This window comes from Channa argus, chromosome 14 (genome assembly GCF_033026475.1).
Source record: "Channa argus isolate prfri chromosome 14, Channa argus male v1.0, whole genome shotgun sequence".
Classification (NCBI taxonomy): Eukaryota; Metazoa; Chordata; class Actinopteri; order Anabantiformes; family Channidae; genus Channa; species Channa argus.
The window spans coordinates 19,871,944-19,890,450 of NC_090210.1; the positions used below are offsets into that span (position 1 = coordinate 19,871,944).

The 18,507-nt window shown below is 40.0% G+C and overlaps 1 protein-coding gene and 1 long non-coding RNA gene across 2 annotated transcripts; both read right to left on the reverse strand.

The window, feature by feature from the left end:
* Positions 1 to 3,775: 3,775 nt before the first annotated feature.
* rabggtb (Rab geranylgeranyltransferase subunit beta) lies at positions 3,776 to 11,205 on the reverse strand. The gene is made up of 9 exons (XM_067474851.1): positions 11,083 to 11,205; positions 10,657 to 10,764; positions 10,120 to 10,317; positions 9,555 to 9,660; positions 8,615 to 8,667; positions 8,247 to 8,357; positions 7,853 to 7,978; positions 7,441 to 7,590; positions 3,776 to 5,536 (listed from the first exon to the last, which is right to left on the reverse strand). The coding sequence occupies exons 1-9, from the start codon at positions 11,083 to 11,085 to the stop codon at positions 5,396 to 5,398; spliced, it is 996 nt and encodes a 331-aa protein (XP_067330952.1). The 5' UTR covers positions 11,086 to 11,205; the 3' UTR covers positions 3,776 to 5,395.
* Positions 11,206 to 12,207: 1,002 nt separating this feature from the next.
* On the reverse strand, positions 12,208 to 17,528 carry LOC137098500 (uncharacterized). The gene is made up of 4 exons (XR_010910614.1): positions 17,145 to 17,528; positions 13,798 to 14,001; positions 13,609 to 13,675; positions 12,208 to 13,281 (listed from the first exon to the last, which is right to left on the reverse strand). It is a non-coding gene; the product is annotated as an uncharacterized lncRNA (long non-coding RNA).
* Positions 17,529 to 18,507: the final 979 nt, after the last annotated feature.

The window sequence follows — 18,507 nt, forward strand, 5'->3', positions numbered from 1 at the left end:
AATAATTGCCACAATATGCAAAATGACAACAAAAAGGTGGAGATAAATCATAAAAGGATGCAAAATGGCAAGAAGGGACGGGAATTAAAAGCTCCTGTAAATACCATCCAAAGGATGCAAAATGACTATAAACACATAATGACTGCAGAGATATGCCAAACAACTACAGAGGGCTCCATAATTACCAGAAAGACAAAAAATACATCATAATGACGAAGAGCTACCACACACATTCCAAATTTGCTACAAAGATGCCAAATGACCCGCTAAATGACTACAAACCCAGAAAGTAGTGAATGAATCAACGGCAGCCATGAAATGGCCTCAAGAACATGCAAAATGTTTGTTAAAAGCACAAAATAAACACAATGAGATCCAAAATTATTATGGAGAGGCAAAAATCCACCCCTAAAAAAAATCACAAAACAACTAAACGCAAAATTACTATGAAGACATGCAAAATCATGTCATGGAAGACAACTATTAAGAGAAGCCAGAGACAGACAGTAAATAACAACACAGAGATGTAAAAAACAAATTAACAATGTAGCCATTTATAACATTAATGGCTACATTATAAATGTATTATTATTAGTTTATAAAAGAAGCAGAGAATTAATTCCAAAAGATTATGTAAAACCTACATAAAAACAGAATCCAATGTTCACAACAGAGCATAAACAACATATTAGATGTTGAATCTGAGACATTTTAACATGTCATGGAAAATATTAGCTAATTTTGAATTTGAAAACATGTGAACACATAGCTGGAAAAGCATTTTCTGCAAATAAAATACACATGGAGGAGCTTTTGACAAGTAATTAGCTTAATTGTCAACAGGTGAGTAACGTGACTGAGTATAAAAGGAGCATTTCAGAGCTCTCAAATGTAAAGATGGGCAGAAGTTCACCAATCTGTGGCAGAAAATCTTTAAACTATTTCAGAAACATGTTGTTTAATATACAATTGTAAGGATTTTGAAGGGAGGCTGATCCTGTGGTCTGTGGACAACTGCTTTACCAACTGAGCTACAGCTGCCCTCACCATCTACAGTATTATAACAAAATTAAAATATTCAAAGAATCAGGAGGAATCTTTGTGCTTAAGGTCAAGGTCAAAGGTCAAAACTGGATGCATGCGATTAGTGGCTCTGGTGTGGGCAGCTTACACATCTGGAAAGGAACCGTCAATGCTGAAAAGTACACAGAGGTTTTAGAGCAGCATATGCTCCCATCCAGACAACGGCCTTGGATATTTTTAAACCACATTCTGCATCCATCACAACAGCATGGCTTCACAGGAGAAGAGTCCGGGTGCTGAACTGGCCTGCCTGCTGTCCAGACCTTTCACCAACAGTGAAAAACATTTGGTGCATCATAAAACAAAACAAAACAAAAAACAAAAACGGCAAGAAGGACCCAGGACTGTTGAGCAGCTAGAATCCAACAAGAATCGGACAACATTCCTCCAGCAACTGGACTTCTCATTTTCCCAGACACTTAAAGTTGTTAAAAGAAAAGAGTAGGCTACACGATGGTGAACGTCACCCTCTTCACCGCCATCTCAACTGTTTGAGATGTGTTGCTGCCATCAAATTCAAAATCAGCCAATATTTTCCATGAACTGTTAAAATTTCTCAGTTTCAACATCTGATATGTTGTTTATGTTCTGATGTGATCAAAATATGGGTTGATGAGATTGGCAAATCATCGCCTTCTGTATTTATTTACGTTGTACAAATCTTTCCAGCTTCTTTGGTATTGGGGTTGTAAAAGTTTTTCAACTTGCCGCTAAGCAAAAACCCAAAAGTACAGTAAAAAGCTCAGTCTTTGACTATCATGCTGCAGGAATTATTGTATGGAGATAATAATGTTCCACACAGTTGCCGTTATCAGTTTCATTAGTCTGACATTTTATGAAAGCCACAGAGTTATTCCAGGTAAAGTGTTGTTTTCTTATCAGTCTGTACATTGCAGGGGAAGTGCTTATCTCTCATTACACGGACAGAAACAGGTAGGAGAGAATTACCTAACTCATACGACACAGAGAGAGAGAGCATCAATCTTTAAGCTGCTTCATTATTACATTCTGCCACTGAGAACAAACTTTCTCATACAGTATCAACAATGGCATTTGTGGAGTGCCAGCATTATTATAAGAGCCTCCTCAGCAAGAATCGATATTGGTCTTAAATGTATGAGAAAATGTTAATGTGTTTCATCCAAATGCTTATAGCTCACATAAAACTTCATTAATTCTTTGCTTTTTACCTGCAAGCTGTTGGAAAAAGATAAGTGACTTTGTTTCGTTTCTTTTTCTGGGTCTTAAATTGAACACCTTTCGGGCCTTTTGGGACAGAACAAACACCTTGTATTTATCATCCTGTCGTTAGCAACTTGTAACAGGCATTTTCACAGTTTAATTAGATTTTTAACCTAAACCATTATTGACAGAAAAATAATCAGCAGATAAACCAACAGAAAATAATAAACTGCACTCATAAGAGTGTAACGAAATGCCACCTGAAAAATATATAACTATAATAAAGGGACACAAAATGGATGCAGAGACATGAAAAATGTCCATAAAAAGGCAGAAAATAAATGCAAAAAGATGCAAAGCGACTACAAGCAAATGCAAAATTACTACAAAGAGGCAAAGACAATTCTCCAAATGACCACAAAGAGACTCATCTACCAGGTCTCTACAGTACTACACACTACCCACTGCACGTGTATCTACAGTGTGTAGTAAAGACACAATAAAGCAGCTGACACAAATATAAAGGTTTATTATTTCCACCTCACTTATTTTATATACTGAAATCTATATAATTACATGTTGTTTGTAGTGATGTGATTAATAACCTTCATTGTGGTGCGTTTGTTTGGGACTGTTTCGGTTTTAATGGTAATGCTGCCATCTAGTGTTTCTACTCATTCAAATTCAGCAGCACTGAGCGAACGAGTAAATACTCAGTAGACATTCTTATCTTAACTTTTTAAACAGTACTATAGCAACATGTTCCTCATGTTTCTTCTCTGATGTCCTCGTTCCTGATCCTGTCCATCCTCGTCACTCCCTAAGAGAACCTCAACATCTTAAGCTCTGCAACCTCCAGCTCTGCCTCCTGTCTTTTCTTCAGTGCCACTGTCTCTAAGCCGAACAACAATGCTGGTCTCACCACCGTCTTGAACACCTTTCCTTTCATTCTCGCTAATACTCTTTTATCACAAAACACACCTGACACTTTTCTCCACCTGTTCCAACCTGCCTGCACTCGCCTCTTCACCTCTTTTCCACACTCTCCATTGCTCTGAACCGTTGACCCTAAGTACTTAAAGTCCTGCACCTTCTTCACCTCTGCTCCCTGTGACCTCACCGTCCCCCCTGCGTTCATCTGCAAACATCATAGTCCACGGAGATTCCTCTCTAACTTCTTCTGTCAGTCTGTCCATCACCACAGCAAATAAGAAGGGGCTCAGAGCCGATCCTTGATGGAGACCCACCTCCACCTTGAACTCCTCTGTCACACCTATAGCACCTCACCACGGTCTTACAGCTCTCATACATGTCCTGCACCACTCTAACATACGTCTCTGCCACTCCAGACGTCCTCATACAATACCACAGCTTTCTCAGCACCTATGCTTCCTCTAAATCTAGATTCTTTGCCCAATAATAGCTCACTCACATGCTGAAGAATGGATGTCTGAGTACAACCGCAGGACAATCTGTTGTTAAACTCCAAGTTCAAACAAACACAACTGAGGGGAATTTAAACATTTATTATGAACCAAGAAAACAAATTATTTACAGCAATATTCACACATGTAGATGTAAAACAATCTGCCAATTTCTGGATTAGAGCTGCCCCCACAACTCAAAGACAAGACCTGGTGGTTTAACAAGTTGTCAGAACATTTCCATACAAGGGTTTTCTACATAGCATCATTTATTAGGAAAGGGGATTTATAACCCTGTGGTCTCAATACAAATTTTGAAGTTAATTGTTTGTATTAATAGTGGAATATACTGACATTTAAGACATTTATCAGCTATTTTTAATTGGTAACACTTTAACTCTCCGTAAGTACCATTATAAGAAGTATATAAACATTGAATTCATAGATAATACACTTGTGTGGTTGTATGCATATATAAGGGCATTTGTTAATGTACACATTTATTCCAGTTAATGACAAATGCCTTAACACAACTCTGCTCATGGCTCCGATTACATTGTGTTATGAATTTATCAAATGTTTATTTAATGCTTTTCCATGTGAAATGGGGGGAAAAGTTGTCCTGTAACAACAGATGAAGATGTAACAACAGATAAAATGTTAAGTCCTTAAAGCCCCGAGAGTGCAGTAAGTTAAAGACTTTAACTTTGTCTAAAAGCCATTTCAGAGAACCTGTACAGGTCCAGGGAGCGTTTAAACTGTGTAGGAGCACATCTAACCCCGCTGCCTAAGGCCGCTCGACAATGCTGGACTGAGGAACAAGGATTTACATAAACCGTAGCTGAGACCGTAAATTAAACATTATATAACAACACTGCCATGTGCTCTACCTCTGGCTGTCAGCTACCTCTGACGCCTGCATTGGTTGTTCTAAAGCAGCAATATCAACAAAAGCATCTTTGTTGCATCTCTAGTTGCGAGAGCCAATATAATCAGCGCAGCGTAAACGGGATGACAATAGTTTGCCCTTCTCTTGCTCTTCCTTTCCAAATATAGGAGTTATATCATTTGAAAGTGCAAGTGCATGAAAAGAGATGTGGTCACTGACAGTCAGGTGTGTTTCAGTGTGAAACAGCAAACCTGATTTTTACACTTTGCATTACATATACTCTCTGTACACTTTCAAAGTCAAATGTATAAATCTGTCAAATAAAACAGAATCTTTCTCAGTCATTCAAGTGACAAAGATGATAATAAAGGCTAGCAGAACAAAAGGTGACAGGCTCTCTCCGTCTCTGGCCAAGAAAACTAATTACAGTAACAACTTCTTGGCAAGTTGATGAGCGGAGAAGGTGAGGAGCAAGAAAGCGATTAGCTAAAATTCCTGTGCTGAAAGCTACAGCCGTTCCTTTAAACTGACATAGTGAGCATCTTAAACATTAAGGAATTAGTTTAATGATTTTTCCACTTTTGCATTTCAAAACATGTCTTTTACAATTCCTTTAACATTAAATGCAAAGAATACGGACTTTAAAACAATAATTATTTATATAAATATTTTTTGTCCAAGGTGGGCAGAGACCACCCCCTGCTTCTAAAATGGATCTGTCTCTCGGTCTGTGGTCGTTGTCCTGTGTTAGTGTGTTCAGCAGGGCATTAGTGAAAAAGGGCCGTGTATGAGTGTCAGAACGGTGTCAGAAGGCTAGCTAGCTGAGGAGGTCCACCTGCAGGCCGATCCGCTGTAGGACGTCCTCAGGCATGCACAGAACAGGATTCACTGGCTTGATCCGTTCATCTCCAAGAAGGGAGAGACCTGCGACTCCGAACAGAGTGTGGAAAGGATCCACCTGCACAAGGGTAGTGAGATTTTATAAAGAAAAAGAAAAACTAAAACAAGTTGCATTTTGCCATCCACTAACTGCTATGGTTGGACGGACGAACCATATATTAAAAAAAATTATAATAATTGTGTTAGTTTTTGGGATCATTGCAGAAGAATTCATTGCATTCCCCTTTTCACTAATAAAATGCATACACCTTGTCTCATATGTCTCAAACATCTCAAAGAGAGAAGATAGGATTTGAGTTGTACAGGCAAAGAAAGAAAAATCACGTGGGCTGGGGAGAGAAAAATACTATTTAGGGAACGTGGAAGCGACACAGGAAACAGGATTTGAGAAAAGACAGCGGTAACACACTGCTTCTTTCCAAGGCGTCACCAGTGTTTGAGATATATTGAGAGGACCCTGCTAGCAGACAAAGAGTCTCTTATAAGCACAGTCATTTCCCTCACTCCCATTTTGTAAAGTGTTATTAGAGACATGTCCTTTCCTCTGAACTGTAATCCGCAGCAACAAGTGACGAAGGCACAACTGGATCAGCTGTCAGTCAGACTTTAAAGTTACTGTGCTGATAAGGGGAGTTTCTGTTTTCCCATACACACATTATTTCAATAAAATAAGATGGTGGATATGAAAACAAATAGAATGGAAGGTAATTACGTTCTGTTATTAGTCTACTTCAGTAACAAAACTGCACTGGTGCTGTGATGGGCTGTTGAGTTGGTCCTGTCAGCTCCATGGTTCAGGCACCGACAGTTTCCAATAATGGTGCCCGTAGGTCAGGGGAAAGACTTTATCATCGCTCGTCAGAGTGACATAAGGGGCTTTAGTATGTCCTTCAATATAGAGGACTAAAATGACTTCCAGGGTGGGTGAGATGTACTCAAAGATCAGAAATGGCTGACGTCACAGTGAAATACCAGCAGTAGCCAGTATTTTCTGTGGAAGTTAGGCTTTTTGGAATGTTTCTGCATCTTCCCTTAACCACTCAACCTTAAAAGACCTTTTTCACCAAAACTGGAAATACGGATAACCCCCATTTCCAATTTACGCTGCGCAACGCAGTGGCACGGTAACAATGTATTGCAGCAGTGTTTTTAACTTCTCTGTAGACAAATAACATTACTATAGTTGTATAGTTATGAGCATAAACATTCATAAAGCAGCACATTTAGGTTGCTGTATATCAACGTGTCAGACTATTTTCATTTGACATGCTGGTTAAACGTAATTATGCCCAATTGAATGACTCACTGTAAAGACTACCACAACTTTTATCACTGACATTTCTCCTGTACACAGACAAAGATGTTAAAACGTTATGTTATGTAATAGCTTACACATGGAAATGGATTTACTGTTATGAGCAATAGCTTGTGAAGTAGCATGTGAAGTAGCATGTGTCATCAACATTTATATTACCTGGTCGGGTTGAGAAGCGTCAGTGGCAGCTTCGAGACTTAGACCGTACAAAGAGGAGAGCGTTTACTAGACACTCTTCACTTTCTGCGCTGCGACAAAGTTGTCACATCAACTTGGGACAACTCCGTTTATGATCCGAGTGCTGCCTGCTTTGATATAATGATCCAGAGTCAAATGCTGACTACAAACGTACGTGCTACCTCTTTGTTCATCTCTCCTAATCTCCTGTACCCATCCTTTTTTTTTTTGGGTTTGTTGGTTTTGTTTTTATAGTTTCGGGTCTTTTGGAAACGAGCGAAAGGACAAGTTTGTCTGTTTTTGCTTCCGGTTGAGAAATGCGGTAGTGTGAAAAAGGTTTACTGATGGACCCTAACCATCTTTGTCTTAAGGTCTGCCTGCTGCAGTGATTAACAACTTTGGAACTATATCAACTTCATTATTTCCAGCAGTCTGCAGCCAGCTTCTCTCGGTTGTGTTTGACAGCTCACCATGTCGCCAGGTCTGTCAGCAAAACCTCCCGTCTCCTCATCTTGACAAGCCAGAATAAACGCTCGCAGCTTGGCCTTGTCGATCCAGTGAATCCTGCCGATAATCTTAAGCGATGCCAACACCCACCATGAATAGCACACATCTGGAAGCTGAGTGGAACAAAGACAAATTGCAGTTACAATACATTTTTGCTGTTTTAATAGTTTCAGCTAAATTAGGTTTCACGTGTTTTTTTTCACACATTTTTTAAATGTTCAAGGTAAAAAACTAAGGCTTTAAACCAAAATACTGGACAATGTGTGAGCCATCAAATCAGCAAAACTGAATCGGGAATAACTCCGTCCTGCTTTGCTGCAAAGTCAACCTGACAAGGTGGCATCTGTCCCAGCATAACATTTGGAAAACACAAACCTTTTCAGGACGTCCATTAAGGCCTCCAGACAGCAGCTGCCTCTCACAAAGCCACCAGCCCAGCAAGTCTGCATTAACCAGGTGCAGCTGGCCAGTGAGCGCCAGGAAGCCAGTGCAGCAGTAAATCTGACAGAGACGGGGAGAAGAACACAGGTTTTTAATATGCGACACTACTCAAAATGTCTGTAAATGTAATATCAGCCGCCTTCCAGGCTGAGCACATTACATTGTGTTTGACAGGGATTGACATTCTCTCACTTATTAGTCAGCCCCACTCCCATGAGTGCAACCTAAAGTCTTTATCTCCTAAAGTTTACGATGTGTGAATAAGAATTCAACTGTGATAACGTATACAAAGCTTAACTTGTATTAGTATTAGTAAAACAAGACTTACCTGACCAGCATGAGACTCCGAACCAGGTCTGCAGCCAAAACCTCCGTCAAAGTTCATACAAGAAGAGACAAATTCTACGGCTTTGTCAATATTTATCCTGTCCATCTTGCCCTGAGAACAAGGAGTCAAATTATACAATGCTGTACCCCCGACCAGTTTACTAGATTCATATTACACTGAAGAATTCTAATCTAACTGCAGAGCAATAAATCCTCTTCGTGAAGGGGACTGTGTTAAGTTTTTGTTAAAACTGCTGCATTATACACAGACGTGTTATTATTTAGCCTAGCCTCATATACAATAGTATAAACTTTCCAAAATGATCAGGAGTACATGTAGTTAAGGATACAATTCACAACATACTGTACCAGTAAAGCAAGTGTAGCAACAGCACAGAAAGAAAACCTTGTGTCTATTTCTCCTGTAAAGACAGGAAAACTGTAATTAAACATCATTATATTTAATATAAAAAAGAACTTTCAGCTTCAGGTCCTACAATTCAGTGTAAAAGTTTGTATTCCCTTATTTTGAAATGGCAAAAAGAGTAAAACAAATAATGGTTTTTACATCAGTATAATATTTACTTCACATTCGGCTAGTACAAATGTTCCTTCACCATCAAAACTAATAAAAATAGTCAAGGAGTGCAAACAAAGAGGCAGTAAAATAATAAAATTTATACCAGTGCAAACGTTTGCATCCCCCTTTCTAATAAAGGACCATTTGTGCTAGTTGAACATGAATCAAATATTATGTTGATGAAATAAATTGTTTTACACTTTTTAGCTTTTCAAAATAAGGAGATGCAAAGTTGCATTCGACAATGATTATTTAATGCGACAATATGCAGCATGTCCCATACATTTATTTGCTTCTGCTGAGCTCCCACAAAATAAATCACTGACTGAACTTTTTGCAGATATTCTTTTAAAAAGAGAATCATCCTATAGCTGTTTTCTTAATGTGGAGAGGTGCTTTGGAAACATACACAGGGTCACAGAACATTAGTGGCAGAAGTGCGAAGATATTCCCTTCGAAACCTTTCTCACCATTCAGAAAAAACAAAACCATGTGTGGCAGGTGCAGACCTGAAATGGTACCTTGCAAATATCCATGAGATGCCACAGGCTCATAGATATCTACAAAGCGTCAGTATTAAATACCTCGGGTGGGTTGATTTAGAAGCCCTCAACGTGGAATATATAAAATGGTCTAACAATATCTACCTTTATATTCACACTACTGTCAGTCTGCGATTTTTTTTTCTTTAAGGAGCAAATGCTTTCTGAGACAACATAACCTGCTCACCCCATTTATCTCCAGCAAACGAGCCATTCTCCTGCTGCAGCCCTTTGACATATTCCACCACTTTGTCCACGTCAATCGCATCAACACTGTCATATAAGCACAGGATCTAAAGAAGAGATATTTATAAAGTAAATAAACCAAAAAAGGCAAAGCATAAGGGTTGTGAAGCAACCAGACTAATCTAAAATCTGATGATGGAAGTCTTGACTGGGTGTCAAACAAAGATAACAATTTCATAATAGTCTTTCGGGAGAAAATAAAATTATGATTTTAATGCACAGGCTGAAAAAAAAACAAAACTTTTTTTTGCCATTTTTGCTCCAATACCCATTCCTACTATACCTATTACTACAAGAAGAACCTGGTTTACTTTATAGTCCTTTATGTCATCAATACAAGAGCAATATGATTATTTTTGAGGCTTTCTATATTAACGGATTCTATGCTTTGTTTTTCAGGTAACTTCTCATTTAACTCATTGCACCAAATTGCTGTAGTTGGCCAAATTGATGTTAAAATAATGAATTCGTCTGTCAAAGTTGTTATGAACTGGCTTAGGAGTCACCTGGACAGCGCTGAGCGTATAGAGCAGGTGGGGGTCGTGTCCAATGCTGGCACTGATGCCCCCGCACTCGTGCTGGCAAGCTCTGATGAAGTCTATGATCTCCTGCCGGTTCATACGGGGCAGCTGACCCATCAGATCCATCACAGTCAGCCCCCAGTAGATACCGCTCATCCTCAGGTACTCCGACAGCGTGTATTCCTTTAACAGACAGGAGACAAATGAAATCGTGGCACAGGACACGTGGACTAGATGTTTCTAGTCTAGATTGTTTGTACACTGAAATGAGAGCCACAGCCACTGTTTAATCTAAATAATATACAGGAAACAACACGAAGAAAGGGGGAAATGAGGTTGATGGGAAAAACATTTATTAACCGTTAGCCCCGCTCCATGCACTTTGGAGACGGTCCCTAACTTCAGTCTGTTATTTTCTTATTACTTGTTGTCTTTTAAAGAACTACGCTTCACGCACGGATCGTGGGGTAAAGAAGACACTTGTGCGTGATCAGGAACGTGAAAGGGAACACGTTTACTCACATAGTCATCCTTTTTGGAGCCGTAGGCGGCGATGTAATCGGCGTGTTTCTCTAGCAGCAGTGCGCTTGGAGCATCAGGCTTAATGATGACATCTTTCACTTGGGTAGCCTGCCCACATACACACACACCCAACCCGTTAGAACACGCAACACATTCTTGACATTATTGCAGTTCGGTAAAGTACAAAAGGCTGTAACGTTTGACAGACCCGCTCAATGATTTGTATCTACCGTTACATTAGCTCAATAGCTACATCGGCCGATGACAGTAGACATGCTAACACTCGTGCTCGCTACATTTTAGCCACTTTGCTAGGTGCGAGAGATCCCGGTCATTTTAACTTATATTGACTGCAATAGCAGTTCAAAATCCCCCAACCCACAACCTTTTTTTAAAAAAAAAAAAACAAAACAGTACACTGGTTACCATTGTGAAATTATTTTCATCAGAATTCTGTCTATTACTGCTGCTGCTTCCTTTTTCCCTTCTTCTTGATGTTTTCTGGCAGCTGGCAAACAACGAAATGGTGCATTACCGCCACCAACTGGACTTGACTTGTATAAGGATTCTAACATTTACATTATTAAAAAATAAAACAGGAAAAAAAAAAGACCTCGAATCCTCTCACTGTAGATGACCTAGCAAGTTTAAATAGATGTGAATAACAGTCCCTTGTGTTTCCCCCAAAATATCTGTTAAGGTATTATTTAGTTTCATATTCATTTCCTTTCCGTTTCATGTTCCTGACAGTTTATCATTTCATGTTGTTTCTTCTTGCCTGCAATAATCACATTACCTGTATTGTTTCACTGTTTGAATAGTGTACTGTTTAACCCAGTATGTCCTAATGGTATGTGCTTTATACTATTGTCTCATTTGTTTTTTCCTGCACTTCTTCTCTATCCTATTTTCCTTTGAATCCTATTAAAAATAAAAACAAAAAAACAAAACCATTGATTCTACCATCTTTCCGTCAATCTCTCCTTAATGCTCTTGGCTTCAGTTCCAAAGAAGTTCACGACGACGTCTATACGCAAATCTTTGGTTGCATATTTTGGAATTTTGTCTGTTTTTCATTTATGTACCGGTAACCATACAAATACTGCAAATAATACCATCATTTCAATCCAGTACTGCTTGTTGTAGTTCTATTAAAATGCCTTTTTAATAGAATTTGTATGGCTGCTGTTTAAATTGACTAGTGATGAACATATGCCTGCTCCCAGTAGTCTTGTTTCCTCTGTCCAATGTAGTACTGAGAGTATTGCAATAAATTTTGCTATGTAAACGAATGCACCTCATTGAATCTTTTCCCTACCTCTATATATAAACCTCTGGAACAATCAATCCCACTCCCGTTTGACTAGTAAAATTCTTTGACACCTGTTTAGATCTGAATGTAACTAAAAACTATCAATATTATCCTGTATACAATGTGGATACAAATTAATGCAACCTTGAGCATCTCAAGATACCCATTCATATTATGTGTAAATTAAACACAGGGGGTTCAACAAAAAAAAATTATAAAAAAAAAGGGCACAAGTTAGTGTGGGTTAAATGCCATAATGGCTATTTAATTAAAACAAAGTAACAAAACTATCTTAAAATTGAAGGAAAAGAAGAAGAGAGATGGGCATATTAGAATTTCATTGTACAGGGAAACATGCGTTCTATCTGTGCATATGACAATAAACACTTTGAATCTTGAATTACAGCTGGGGCTGGGAATATCCTAAATGTGCATTAACAAAAAAAACATCCAAAAAAAAAAAAAAATCAATAATTCCATGCAGACAGCATCTAAACTTTACTGCAGACTGGAACAGAAAATACAGTGCATGCAGAAAGTATTCACAGCGCTTAACTTTTTCCATATTTTGTAATGTTACAGCCTTATTCCAAAATGGATCAAATTCATTATTTTCCTCATAATTCTACAAACAATACCCCATAACGACAACTTGTTTGAAATCTTTGCAAATTTATTAAAAGTCCTCCAGTGAAACTCACACACACATTTAATCTACTGTGAAGCATTCACAACTGGTTCATCTAATCATTTTTCTCATTGCTAAGTTCTGTACATAATTATGAGGTCTGGCTCTAGTGCTTACAAGTTATGTTTCTCGTAAGTTAATGTTTCAGCTAAATCCAAATTTTTTATCAAGCTCTGTTTTACTAGAGTGTTTTGGAAGTATTGAAAACTTTCACAGAACAACTGTGATACTAAAGACATCCTAAAAACCTTATTAATCCAAGGCAGGTTCTAAAACGTTCTCATATTTAGCAGATCCCCAAGTCCCATATTTCATAATTCCGAGAAATATAACTCGTAAGCAGGAAATAGAAATCTCATAATTCTTGTATGTAGGCCTCCTTCTCCGGAAATCAATCATCATTTCCTTAGTTTTGGAGATGTTAAGCTGGAGTTGCAAAAAGGATTGTGCTCAAAAAGGCTTGTCTCATTCTTCACCCTCTTCTCCAGGCGTTTAGCCATCTGTCCATCACCATCCTCCTGCTCTGGTTAGTCCACAGGCCATCAGCTGGCCTTGATGCGTGCTGCTCATTGGAGCCTGGGCTTCACGTAGAGTGGATGGTTCATTTCAGACTTTCAATTTCCATCTGCAATGTCACGAAGAACAACAATGAAGCCCTGTGCTGGAGGAGAACCTGAGCTGAGCAGCGGCTGTTTTGACCCAGTAGTGTACTGGGTGCTGTGCTAACAGGCTCAACCTGAACTGATAAAAACATTACCAAACAACATTTAAAACCGTTAGCTGTTGAGTCACTGTTCAGTTGGGTCTATGTGTATTAATTGTGTACATGCAGCTTATTGCATTAGCTTACTTAGTCTACATGTGGTAACAAATAGCATAAATATTTTGCAGAAGTAATGAACGTAGTGAATGTAGACAGCTCAACATCTGTTGTTAAGGGGATCAATGTTACCTGCAGGGCCACAAGCTTTTGACTTTTCTCATCCAGCTCTCCTGGTAGCTCTGCTCTGCTGTCTTACCTGGAAATTACACACACACACACTTTAGTACCTGTGTAACCAAGAAGTATTCATAACAGGTTCAAACTCATGATGAACGGTTATGTTTCACTGTAAAATAAACTAAATGCTAGTCTTCTTACAGTTGCTGGGCTTTGAGCATCTCCACAGATGGCAGCAGCAGCTCCTTCCTGTGCCCCCCCCAGCTCATCCAGCTTCAGCCCAGCCTTGCTGCATTGAGAGGCGCTGTCTGAGCTTGGGACCGCTGCAGAGCTTGGTCTGCTCTCCGTTCTGGCCTCGACAGGCTTGTAGAAGTGCGGCGAGTAGGATGAGGCATTTGTGGAAGGCTGAAAACACAAGAAAGAGGTATGAACAACCTTGTCCACAGAAGGGAAAAATTTAATTCTTTTGAAAAATATTCCCATATTTGGTTCACAGATGAGGTAAATGAAGTTACTTGCTGTATTTGTTCATTTGTTATTAGTATTGGGTTTATTTTTTTCTTGGCATACACAATTGATGAAGGGCACACATTATAAATACTTTCCAATGCTTAACTTTTTTCTTAAAGTTTTATCTCAGCTGTAATAATATCTCTTCTTATTGTGTTAGCATTCTATGAGGGCCTGGTGGTTCAGTGGAAGAGCATTGGGTTGGGATGCAGAAGCCAGCAGGCTTAAATCCCACCCCAGGGCGGCTGGCCAAAATGGGAGGGTTGCGGCAGGAGGGGTATCTAACGTAAAAACACATGCCAAATCAACACGTTCCGCTGTGGAGACCCCCTGAAGGGACAAGCTGAAAGCAGTTGATATTAGTTACCATTCTGCTGGTCCAGGGACGTTGGTCACCTCAGTAAAAGTTTGAACTGAGGCCCTTCTCACTCTTAAATCCTGTCTAATAGGCACAGTCTGTATTAAATGCCCCAATAAATGCAGAGAGGGGGAAATATGGGGAAAGTATTTCATCAGGTGGTAGGTATTAAAAAAGTTATTACATTATTTTTTATTGCTTGTTTATTAAAAAAAAATTTAAGGATGTTAGCAAGCTGACTTTCTAGTTTGTAGTTTGTTTAGTCAGAGGAATGTTCACCCCATGTCCCTCACTTTTGATCAGTTTAGTCTTAGTTGGTGGTTGGACCTTTTGTTGTAGTCACTTGATAGTTTTTTTTTTGAGTCTGTCTTTTGTCGACCTCTTCTAGTGCCCAGTTTGGAGCCATAGAGATAAGTTATGATGGGAGAATGGAGGCTTTCGGAAGACTGGAACCAGCTGAAGCAATCGATTCAGAAAAATGGTTTTTGAAACTTTTGGAGCACCACATCAGCGATATGTCTGCAGGAGAAAGGTGTCTGAAGAAGCTACACTTTAGAATTCTGCAAAAAGAAAATATGTGGTGCCAAGTGCCTGTGTGACTTCAGATGGGAAACAGTGTTATCACTCTTTCAGTTTTTAGGAATAACATTTTGTAAATAAACTGTAACTTTTATATGCACGTGTTATACTTCGAATTGGGAATGAAAGAAACATTTTAGATGGGGGAAAAAAAATTCTTAAGAGCTTTTTTTTTGCCCAATGTTTTGGAATTTAATCAGTTTCTTCTTTTGCTTAAGCATCGATGATGTGTTGTTACAAAAAGCCAGATGCTGATTGCAAATGATGCCTTTTACTAAGTTGGGTTGCACCAAATAAAAGTGCTTCCACACAAGTGACGTCCTTCTATTTTGTGCTTCTTTTTAATACATCAATCTCTGACGATATCTTCTCATAAACCCATACACCCATACATTTTGAGGTGAGATCCATTGAATTGTTTCAACTGGACTTCATCGTTCTGATCAGTTTTTTCTTTTTTCCTTTTCGGCTTATCCCATGAGTTCAGGGATAGTTCAGGGATCAGAATTCAGTCCCGCATGTTGCAGTTTTTTCGCCGGATGCGCTTCCTGACGGAACCCTTCCCAATTTCTACCGGGCTTGGACCAGCACTGCACAGCTGGGGAGGGGAAACGGGCTGTTAGGGGTCCAGTGTCTTCAGGTTGTTTTTCTGTCCTTTTTAAACTTTTTTTTCCATAGAGCTGAGAGAGAAAGAAGGGCGAGAGTCACTCAGCTGCAGTTTGTTTGTGTCTGATAAATTGTTGATATACAGACAGGGGAGGGGGGATCTGGTGACTCAGTGGTACAGTATTGGCTTAGGATGGTAAATGGTCAATAGTCGGGTATATAGCGCTTTTATCCAAAGCGCTTTACAATATTTATTCCCATTAACCCATTCACTCACACACCGATGGCGGTCGCTGCCATGCAAAGGTGCTCAAGCAACTTGGGGGTTCAGTGTCTTGCCCAAGGACACTTTGACATGTAGCCGGGAGCAGGGAACCACTGACCCTGTGGTCCAGTGACGACTGGCTTTACTAACTGAGCTACAGCTGCAGAAGGGCGAGGGGTCACCACAGGTAGTCATTCTAAAACGTGCATGTGGGGGACAAGTTGAAATGAGGGCGAGGGGTCACCACAGGTAGTCATTCTAAAACGTGCATGTGGGGGACAAGCCGAAATGTCTTGATCTTTGACGTTTTTTATATAAAACAGACACATGGCATAAAAGGCTAAAAACTTTGCCTCAGGAACAGTGCAATAAATTAAAAAGTACAAATCATATCGTTTTTTCTATTTGCATGTGTTTTCTCAAATTGAAGGGCTGCGAGCTCTCAGGGATCACTCAGAAAACCCTTAGGTCTCCAAAATCTATCTCGTTACTCCTCTTGATCTTCGGTGCTGGGTGGAGACCGTGAGATGACTGGATCATGACGCCTGGCAGGTCGTGCTCCATACCCTGTGTCCGCGAAACCATAACAAGCAAGTATGAGAGGACCTGGGTCCGTGATGAAGGAAAGCACCTGCATTAACCCACCGAGGCTGTACAGAAGGCCCCAGACCAAACGGCGCGAGAAAGAAGGGGCTCCGAAGCCCGAAGCAGCTAAAATTGCTGCTTTTACGCGGGTGGCAGCCGAAATGAGTCCTGTGCGCAACCTGGAGCAAACCTGTGCGGCGTTTACTTCCCTCAGCGCCATGGGATTTGAAACTACACGCAATACGTTTAGAGCCGCGGTTAAAATCAGCCCATGCGCTACGGAGCCCACGACCACAAATAGGAGCTCCCACAGAAAACCTCCAGGGGTGGGGAACAGCGTTGCCTGCAAATAAGGCACAACTACAAGTCGTATGACAGACATTTCGACGATCCTCCTGTGATGCGCACTCAAAATTCCTGCCGGTCCCGCACGTAGTCGTCCCCGCGCTGTGGAAACTGCAGCTCCAACCAGTCTGTCTAAAGCGGCACGGACAATTTCAGCCCTTAACATGTGAGACACAGCCACAAAGCCTTGTCTCCACAGAAGAGCGCCAGGCACACACAGGCCGGTGATTTGTCGAAAATACGGGATGATTGCAAACTCCACGAAGATATGAATTGTCAGGGTAAGAAATTCATACTCACCAGTGTGTGTTTCACTGCGCACGGATGCAGATTGGGGACTGTTGCCCCTGAGAGCAGGAGCAGACGTCGACATGGTTTCTAACTTGTGACTGTAAGTCAATTGAACCACGAGCAGCCGTAGACTGTGTCTTAACGAAACGCAGTCTGTCATTGAGCGCAACGTCGTTCGGGTCCTTTCATCTCTGAGTCCTTTGATCTTCTTAATACGTAAAGAAACCTACGTATGTGTGACGTCGAACGTTTGCATTAGGTGGATGAAAGGAAACATATTATGTCATGTATTTTATGTGATTTTGGTCGCTTAACCTACATGACGTAGCCTAAAAACACCTCCGAAGGTTGAGGCAGACACCTGCCCACATTGAACCTGGTTCTTTGGCAGATGTCTTCCTCTGAAGGGTGTTTTTTTTCTCTCTCTCCACTGTCGGGTGTTTTTTTTTTTCTCTCTCCACTGTCGGGTGTTTTTTTTTCTCTCTCTCCACTGTCGGGATTTGATGTGTTTTTTCTCTAAGTCTAAGAGATCTTGATCTTACTATGTAAAGTGCTTTGAGATCCCTTAGGAAAAGAAAATATACTTCCCAGCATATGAACTTTCAAAATACCAAATCATGAAGTGTTCTGATTTATCCTCCTATTAGAAAAAAGTAATATGTAAGTCATAGTTGCATTTGGTCATATTTGGTTTTACAAATAAGAGAATTTATTTCGTCACACCGTAGAACCGATCAGTGGGATCAGATAATATTGGCCGTGCCGACATGTCGAGGTTTAGAAGAACGCATCATCTAAAAGTGATCATTTTGTCTCAATCTGCGCCTCTTCAAACACAGTGGACGCCTTTGTCCATACAACACACGGAGTGGACAGCAAAATGGTCGCCTTACTCCAAATAAAAGGAACCTATCTGGTACAGATTGATGGAGATTTACCAATATTAAAACTTGAAGACGCAGCACCACCTTCTATTTCCAAAAACAATTAAATGAATATTCATGTCAGATATTCCACAGCCCTTGTGTTCATGGGAACTACTTTCTGCCGAAAAGCACTGCCAACTTCAGTCTGCGTCACCGCAACAAGTAGGAAATAGGAGTGGATGGATGTGTTGCTGGTTACTTTTAGCAGGAAAAAGTTCCCAATGGAATTAAAAAGTGGCAGATTACGTTGACGACAGGCGGAAGCTATGGAGAGAATGCATTAGAAGTAGGTGAAGCAATTCTGTTTTGTATTTTCAGTAAATGGGTCAATTGTTCTGTGGGGCATATTGTGACTTAGACGTTTGTGACAATTAGACAGATCAGAATTTTTGTCACTGAACCACTTAGCAAGTTGAAGATATCACAGATTCACAACCTGCCTTGGT